Here is an 8860-nt window from a genome sequence, read left to right as displayed (position 1 = left end):
AGGAGCTTTTCCATCCCTCCCCAAAGGTGGTTTGTTGTGTTTTCTTTTTTCCTCAACAGCTAACCATGTGAATGAATAAATCATCATTACGTTTCAAATAGTCCCCTCAATGAATAATTCATCATAATAATTGGGGGGGGGGGGGGGGGGAAGGAAGAATAATGGAATCTCAGCAAGAAGCATTTGACTATAGCAAAGCTAAACACTGATTCCATTAGTTATTTATTTCTTCTTAAAAGAAAAGGTGTATTCCCCCCCCCCAAGTATTTTTCATCTGGTTGCCATGCCCTAATGATGTATAAGATGAAGGAAAATGTGCCTCCCTGCGTGACAGCCATCTCCACGTAAATGAGAAAACAACCAAACCAAAAGGGCTTCGTGTTGCACCAGCCATCTTCAGTGCTAATGAGTGAGAAAGGAAAGAAAGCATTAAGGGACATTTAAATCACATTCACCTCCTTCCTGAGGACACAGCCTAACGAGGCAGCCACAGGCAGCCGGTCAAAATGTCCGGAGCCTGAAGTACCTGAATATTTCCAGCTAGTTAGAGAGGAATCAGGAGGAGGGGTGAAGAGGGGAATGTTTTCTTCTAGGTCTGTGCTGCTCAGAGAGAGTGTAGGCTAAGCATATGGCTCCCAGCCAGCAAGAGGCATTGAATGCTATGATGATAAAAGCCTGGTTAATAATATTTAGTGCTGACAAAAGGCTTTCAAGGCAATGAAAGACTTTTGTCCTGGAAAGGGTGGAAGCAGCTTCACCTGTTAGCCCCATTTCCAGAGGCAGGAAGTACACTGTCGTGGGTTTCTCTGTGCTTTCAGATGCCAAGAATGACACAGCTGTAGCAAGCCACAGGTTTCTAAAGCCAAAAGAACTGGTAGCCTGCCCGTGAAACACAGCTTTGGCTCTCAGGGAGCCTAAGTGCTGACACAAAAATGAGCAAGCTCACCGGGTTAGTACCTGGAAGAAGGGGCAAGCTCTATCCACCGCAAATGAGAGGAGAGAAACTGCATTTACCTGCACCCATCCCCAGCTGCACTGTTCACCGTGTGACAGGTTGTCTCCATGTGTGGATGGTCCGATGCCACTGCCGTGCTTGCATCCATGGCAATGACATTTATAAATGGAGGTCCGCGAGCCACAGGCATGGAGCGACTCGCTCAAGGTCAACTACAAGCCTGCGGCAGGGACAGGAACAACACCGAGGTCTCCCGGGTCCCACTGCTGAGCTCCGAGCACTGACCGGAGCCGGCGGCGTGTGACAGTCCCCGTCAGGGTTTTGACTGAAGAAGGGGCAGGGGCAAGTTCTCATCCTGGAAGGGTGGCAGAAAAGAAGGGCTGGGGCGGTGCCACCCCTTGGGCAAGCTGTCGCGAAGCTGCTGGCCGGAGAGCTGCAGCTCGCAGCGGGATCTTCTCGGGGGGTACCTCTCCCAAAAGCCCGACGACCCTGAGCTGGGGCTGCTGCGGGCGGGGGGCGAGCTCTAGCCCCCGCGCACGTCCGCGGGTGCGTGCATGTGTCTCGCTGTGTGGGAGCGGGCAGCTGCCTGCATCTGAGCGCGTCCGTGGGGGCGCTGCCTCTATCTGCCTATGTCTCTCTGTCTGTCCGTGTCCGTGTGCGCCTCTGCTCAGGGGCGCGTGTGTCTGCGTCCCCCTCCCCACCCCCCCCGTCTCCCTCCCTCCGTGGAACCGTGTGTGTGTGCGTGTGCTCGTCCCCCTCCCTCTCCTCCCCGTTCCCCCCCCCTCCCGTGTGTGTGTGTACGCGGCGGGGAGGGCAGAGCCGGGCGCGCCGTGCAGCGGCGCGGTGCCCCGGCGCCGGGCAGAGCACGGAGGAGTCGGAGCCAGGAGTCCCGCGGAGCCGCCGCTGGGCGAGCGCGGCCGCACCGGGGCGCAACAGGCGGGGCGCGGGGCGGACGGCGGTGGCAGCAGGGCTGCGGGCGGATGGCGGCGGGTGGCGGCGGCGGTGTGCTCTGAAGGCGAGGGGACCGAAGGCTACGGCGGCGGCGGCAGGGCAGAGCCGGCAGGATGCGGGCGGAGGAGCCGCTGGCGCTGGCGGCCCCGCGGGCGGGCGGCGGCGAGACGGAGGCGGAGGCGGCGGGTGAGGAGCGGAGCGGCGGCAGCTGCTGCAGCAGTGAGCGGCTGGTGATCAACATCTCCGGGCTGCGGTTCGAGACGCAGCTGCGAACCCTCTCCATTTTCCCCGACACGCTGCTGGGCGACCCTAGTCGCCGGGTCCGCTACTTCGACCCGCTCCGCAACGAGTACTTCTTCGACCGCAACCGGCCCAGCTTCGACGCCATCCTCTACTACTACCAGTCCGGGGGGCGGCTCCGCCGGCCGGTCCATGTGCCCCTCGACATCTTCCTGGAGGAGATTCGCTTCTACCAACTGGGCCAGGAGGCCATCGAGACCTTCCGGGAGGACGAGGGCTTCATTCCAGAAGAAGAGAAGCCCCTGCCCCAGCACCACTTCCAGCGCCAGGTCTGGCTGCTCTTTGAGTACCCTGAGAGCTCCGGGCCAGCCCGGGCCATCGCCATTGTCTCCGTGCTGGTCATCCTCATCTCCATCGTCATCTTCTGCCTGGAGACCCTGCCCGAGTTTCGACAGGAGCCCAAGGGCACCCAGCCCGACTTCGGGGAGGCGGCGCCGTTGGGCGACGAGGCGCTGCTGCTGCCACCGCCACCGCCGCCGAGTGGGACTCCGCCGCCCCTGCACACCGCCGCCGGCGCCGGCCCCTTCTTCACCGACCCTTTCTTCCTCATAGAGACCCTGTGCATCATTTGGTTCTCCTTTGAGCTCCTCGTCCGCTTCTTCGCCTGCCCCAGCAAGCCCGAGTTCTCGCGCAACATCATGAACATCATTGACATTGTGGCCATCATCCCCTACTTCATCACCCTGGGCACCGAGCTGGCCCAGCAGCAGCAGCAGAAGCAGCAGCCTGGCAGCAGCAGCAACAATGGGGGCCAGCAGCAAGCCATGTCCCTGGCCATCCTCAGAGTCATCCGCTTGGTCAGAGTCTTCAGGATCTTCAAGCTCTCCAGGCACTCCAAGGGGCTGCAGATATTGGGGAAGACTCTCCAGGCCAGCATGAGGGAGCTGGGCCTTCTCATCTTCTTCCTCTTCATTGGGGTGATCCTCTTCTCCAGTGCTGTCTACTTTGCAGAGACTGATGACCCCGACTCCCTGTTCACTAGCATCCCTGATGCCTTTTGGTGGGCAGTGGTGTCCATGACCACCGTGGGCTATGGGGACATGTATCCCATGACAATTGGTGGCAAGATTGTGGGTTCCCTGTGTGCCATCGCAGGTGTGCTTACCATCGCCCTGCCTGTCCCTGTCATCGTGTCCAACTTCAACTACTTCTACCACCGAGAGACTGATCACGAAGAGCAGTGCCAGTACACCCACGTCACCTGTGGCCAGCAGCAGTCACCCTTCTCTGAGCCCAAGAAGGGGGACAGCAACCAATCCCTCAGCAAATCTGAATTCCTGGAAGCAGAAGACCTGGAGTCCATGAAATACTCCAATTTCATTCCTCCCAACAACCAAGGCTATAAAGAGAAGAAAATGCTGACGGAGGTGTGATCGGTTTTGTTACCCTGGGTCCGGGCACAGAGCTGCCAGCTGCTGCGCAGCCGTCTTCCCTTCTAGCAGCTGGATCTATTCAGCATTTAGATGCCAGACTGTGAATTGTGACACCGTAAACAGGATGATTGTGATAATGGGCTCTTCTGGCTCGATTTGCTGTTCCTCATTGCCGTGTGCAGCCGGAAATGTTCTTGCTTTGTTCCGTGGAGTGCTAGCTGTCATCCCCGTGAATTTCTTTGTCCGTTTTTGAAGACTGCTTCAAGCCGATGTTTGCTCTCAAACCTAGCCTTGCTACTCCGCCGGCAGAGAAGCCCTCGCCGCTACTTCAGCTGAAGGATTCAGCAGGGGGTAAACAGTTAAAGGGGCTACAAACATCTGGCTCAAGCTGTGCCCTCAGTTCCCGTGCCAGCGCAGTGCCCTTGGCTCTGTGATCAGTCGCGCCTGCCATGCCATTGCCTTTGAATAATGGAAACGCTGGAGCCAGCATCTCAGTCAGTTCTGCAGCTGTAGGGGAAAGTCGGCAAGCAGATGCCTGCCTTCTTTGCAGCCTTTGGCATGCTAAAGAGCCTCTTGGTTTGTCTTTCAGAGGAGGTGCATAGTTCTGAAAGCTCTCTGCTGCTTGTAAACTACATACCATTTACCAACCCCAGGCTTGTAGAAAGCAACAGGCTTGATGGAGATTCTCTGTGCTTTGAGCTTATTTCAGCCTTATTTGTGCCAGTGCCCTGATGTTAACTGGCTGTCATAGTACCAGCTTACTCTTCAGAGTGGTAAGTGCCTTCTGATGCAAGGCACGTTGGAGTAAACTCTGTTTTCTCTTCAGCTTGTGTCCACACAGTAGCATTTCAAGAGATGTTCTTTATGCTTCAGATACCCAGTTCTGTATTCAGGCACGTGAGGGCCACTGTGTTTGTACTGAAGCATTTCTGATAGCTGAGGGAAGTTTTGTTGTTGGTATTTTGTTGGCGTTGCTGAAAAGCCCTGACCACAGACAGCCGCACTTGGTGCTGTCTGCGAGACTGCACTGATTTAGCAGGTCACAGGCATAAATTGCCCCAGGGTAAGCATGTCAGCGTTGGAAGTTCAGACTGGAACAGGTACCAGCTTCCCTAAGCCATCTGCACAAATCCAACGGCATGCCCCAGGTTAAGCGTGTCAGCATTTGAAGCTCAGACTGGAACAGGTACAAGCTCCCCTCAGCCATCTGCACAAATCCAGCAGCCTGCCCCAGGCCTTCCAAATGCGAGGAGAAACAGCTAGCCTTGAAGAGATGCTTTTGCTGTATCACTGGTCTAGCCAGTTCTTGGTGTTTCGTGGGCAGAAGAGACAGCAGTGTGGTTTTGCATGAGACAGGCAACACAGCAATGTCTTATATGTGCTCTAGGCTTTCTGAGAGCAGTTTATGCTAGCAAGGCAAAATGCATAGTTTGGCCTGCAGTGCTGGGTTTTCCCAGGGACCAGAAGTATTTGCATCTTGAGATGCACATTTTGCTTCCCAGATAATTTATTATTATTGCTATTATTTTTAAATCAGCTCTGCCTTACATCTGACTTTAAACATGTCTCAAATGCTGCCAGTCTGTGACGAGGAGGAAATGGATGCTTTCAGATTCTGTTGGCAAGGAAAAGGCCTTTCCTGTTTCAAATCCAAGCGTGGTTTCTGCCTTCACCTGTGTGTATGAAAGCAGCCATTAATGCCTTGCACCATGCTGTATGATATGCATATTGGAAGGCACTACATATTGCATGTAACACATAAACCAGGCAGAATATCAAGATGCAAAGGTAGATTGAATATATTTTACCTGTGTGTATAGATTATGCCTTCTTTCATTGCTTTGAACCATAAAGCTAAGAATGCTAAAGGCATTGACCTTACTATAGTCAGAACTGACTACAGGACTGGTGGTGAGGCAGGATCTGTTTGCATCTTTGTTGCTCTATTTGGTGTTTTTTTCAGTTGTCTTGAGATCTGGCTCCGTGCCTACAGTGCTTTTATTGTGGCCTCTCCCCATCTGGGCCCTTGTCGTACAGGAGAAGGAGAAGTTGTTTGTGTAAATCCGAGCTGCTGCAGCTCTCCAGAGTCCTGTTGTCTTCTCAAAGGTTTTTAATGTGCAGGGATCTCCCTTGGGTTCAGTGCACAGCCATTAGACTAAAAATCTCTGCTTTCCCTTTTGCTGAAAACAGGAGCAAAATGCCACTTGTCTCAGTTAACTGCAGGTCAGTCTGGGAGATGCAAGTCTGATGGGGTGAGGGCTCTGTTAGCTGAGAGGAGTTTCCCTGAGTGCATAGGTGCTGAACACATCTTTGCTTCATTGGGACTGTGGCAAATGCCTGTGATTGTCTGAGCCTTGGGAGCCACATTGCATCCCTTGAAGCATGGAACCAGTCAGTGAGTAAGAAACCCTGGTGAGTAAGAGGGGCCGAGGAAGGACCAGCATGTGGCATCTCTGTCAATTGTGTGCATAAAGTTGTCTTGGCTGTTGAGTTACTTCAGTAAAAAGCTGCTGCTGTTCTCAGTTGTGTTCCAGGGTCGCTAGCATGAAATCTTTTCTGACTCTTTCAAATGCTGTGTTGCTCTAGCAGATGCACTGGAAACTAGCAAGAGAACCTGCTGTGTGAGAGGGGTGTTGGAAGGCTGCTGCTGTCTCCTAGCAGAATGCCCATGTTTGGGGTTATTTTGTGCCTGACTGTATCAGCTGATCAAAGTTCCCCCAAAGCAAGATATAAAAAACCTCAGGTTAAGCACAAGTTCAGGAGGCAGCATGAGGCACACTGAGCCTACGTCAGAAAATTCCTCTGCTGGTTTCATCCCTTGGGCCTGACCCCATTGCCCCTTCCAGGCAGGAGCCCTCCCTGCTCAGAACAGGTTGTTCTCCCAACCAGCGCTGGCAGACCAGCTGGGCATGGAGTCTCTGGCACATATGTGAGACAAAATATTGGTGGCCCAGCTTGTCTTGTAAAGGGATGTTCTTTTAAAAGAGATGTCCTGCTCTCAGGTGAAACTCAGCTGTGAGCTTCTCGCTGGGGCGTTGCTGGCGCCCGGACACGTGGACACCACGTGCACGTGCGTACACAAAGCGCTGGTGTGAAGGAACCTTGCTGCAAACAGCTTTGTGCCCTTTTTGCCAGCCACCTTTTTCAGCTGTGACAAGAAAGTGCAAAGGAAAATGTGGAAAACAGGAATAGAATAGAATAGAATAGAATTAACCAGGTTGGAAAAGACCTTTGACATCATCAAGTCCAACCTATCACCCAACACCATCTAATCAACTAAGTGCTGTTTGCTCCTGTGTTTCTGATTTGGTTTGGGTTGGGTTTTTTTGTGTTACAGCTAAAAGAAGCATTATAATAGAATAGGATAGAATTAGAATAGAATAGAATAGAATAGAATAGAATAGAATAGAATAGAATAGAATAGAATAGAATAGAATAGAATAGAATAGAATAGAATAGAATAGAATAGAATTAACCAGGTTAGAAGAGACCTTTGAGATCCACCAGAAGCTTGGAAGTTGTAACCTAGGGAATTTGTGTTTAAGCCTGTCAGTTCTTAAAGCTGGGGAGGGACTTTTTAGGGTGTCAGGATAGGACTGGGAGGAATGGAAAAAAAGCTAGAAATGGGGAGATTGAGATTGGATGTTAGGAAGAAGTTCTTCCCCATGAGGGTGGTGAGAGACTGGCACAGGTTGTCCAGGGAGGTGTTGGAAGCTTCATCCCTGGAGGTTTTGAAGGCCAGGCTGGATGTGGCTCTGGGCAACCTGCTGTAGTGTGAGGTGTCCCTGCCTATGGCAGGGGGGTTGGAACTGGCTGATCCTTGATGTCTCTTCCAACCCTAACAATTCTATGATTCCATGGTTCTCTGAGCATCTCCTTAAAAAGCAAGGCAGTGAAGTCCCACTACATATTATAGAACTTCTGAAATTTGACTTTTTTTTTTAAGGAGCCTTCAGTTTTTAGGGTTTTGTTTTCCCAAGTGTCTGAAGTGACATAGTGGCACCCGTGCTGTTGACCTTGGCAAAGGCCTGGTGTCACCAAATCCCTGAGATGCTTGCTGAAGTCTTACCTCAAATTCTCAGCATTTAGCACTCGCTCCTGGATGGTCAAAAATACAAATCTCTCTGGCTGTTTCCTTTTGAAGGCAGAGCACATCCTTGTGAAGCAAAGTAGGTGCCTCCAGGGACTTGTTTCCATAACAACCTCCCAGACTGTTCCTCTCTAGCCGGTGACTTTGGCTACAAGCAAAAGCACTCGTTGAATATTTTCACTTCCCAGCTATTAGTACCTTACCTTTACAGCTTCCTGAAGATAATTCCATCACCTTATGTCACGTGCAACTGTCCTGCCCAGCTCCAGGCAAACAGTTAACCATCATTTGAAAGCAAGAGAGTGCAAACCAGGAGACAGGAACATGTTTTATCCTTGCACACAGAGAAATGGGGAGTGTGTGAAGGACAATCTTTGCAGCCACAGTCAAGCAGCTGAGAGGCAACATTTGCCATGATTTGAAAGCAAGAGAGTGCAAACCAGGAGACAGGAACATGTTTTATCCCTGCACACAGAGAGATAGGGAGTGTGTGAAGGACAATCTGAGCAGCCACAGTCAAGCAGTTGAGGGGCAACAGTTACCATCATTTGAAAGCAAGAGAGTGCAAACCAGGAGACAGGAACATGTTTTATCCTTGCACACAGAGTGATATGGAGTGTGTGAAGGACAATCTTTGCAGCCACAGTCAAGCAGTTGAGAGGCAACGTTTGCCACCATTTGAAAGCAAGAGAGTGCAAACCAGGAGACAGGAACATGTTTTATCCTTGCACACAGAGAGATAGGGAGTGTGTGAAGGACAATCTTTGCAGCCACAGTCAAGCAGCTGAAAGGCAACATTTGCTATCATTTGAAAGCAAGAGAGTGCAAACCAGGAGACAGGAACATGCTTTGTCTGTGTATCCTTGCACACAGAGAGATGGGGAGTGTGTGAAGGACAATCTTTGCAGCCACAGTCAAGCAGCTGAAGGGCAACTGGTCTGTGAATGTAAGTGTCATTTGGGTGCCTGGGGACAAGGACTACAACCCAAAGCTTCACATTAAAACCAAAACACCCCCAGTTTTGCTGCAGAAGAGACTGTTGCTCTTTCCTGAGCCCTTGGGTTTTCTGTGACAACCAGTTCCCCGGCAAATGGTCCCGCAGGATGTTTTGCAGCAGAGCAGGACAGGGCAGAAGTCCTCTTGATGGATGTAGGGGAGGAAAGAAAGGAAGAATTCTGCTGAGGACACACT

At 51.8% G+C, this 8860-nt stretch overlaps 1 protein-coding gene across 1 annotated transcript; it reads left to right on the top strand.

Annotated features, from left to right (window-relative positions):
- The first annotated feature begins 2005 nt into the window (after positions 1-2005).
- On the top strand, positions 2006-4386 carry LOC104306303 (potassium voltage-gated channel subfamily A member 6-like). Its single transcript, XM_054177928.1, has one exon. It carries the CDS (start codon positions 2020-2022, stop codon positions 3577-3579), a length of 1560 nt encoding a protein of 519 aa, XP_054033903.1. The 5' UTR covers positions 2006-2019; the 3' UTR covers positions 3580-4386.
- The last annotated feature ends 4474 nt before the right edge of the window (positions 4387-8860 follow it).

Source organism: Dryobates pubescens, chromosome Z (assembly GCF_014839835.1).
Source record: "Dryobates pubescens isolate bDryPub1 chromosome Z, bDryPub1.pri, whole genome shotgun sequence".
Lineage (NCBI taxonomy): Eukaryota > Metazoa > Chordata > Aves > Piciformes > Picidae > Dryobates > Dryobates pubescens.
The sequence above is the reverse complement of the archived record's forward strand: the minus strand, read 5'-3'. Positions and strand labels throughout refer to the sequence as shown.

Bases quoted from the DNA above. Each gene is read 5' to 3' on its own strand.
- LOC104306303 (XM_054177928.1), top strand. From the start codon at position 2,020: ATGCGGGCGGAGGAGCCGCTGGCGCTGGCGGCCCCGCGGGCGGGCGGC.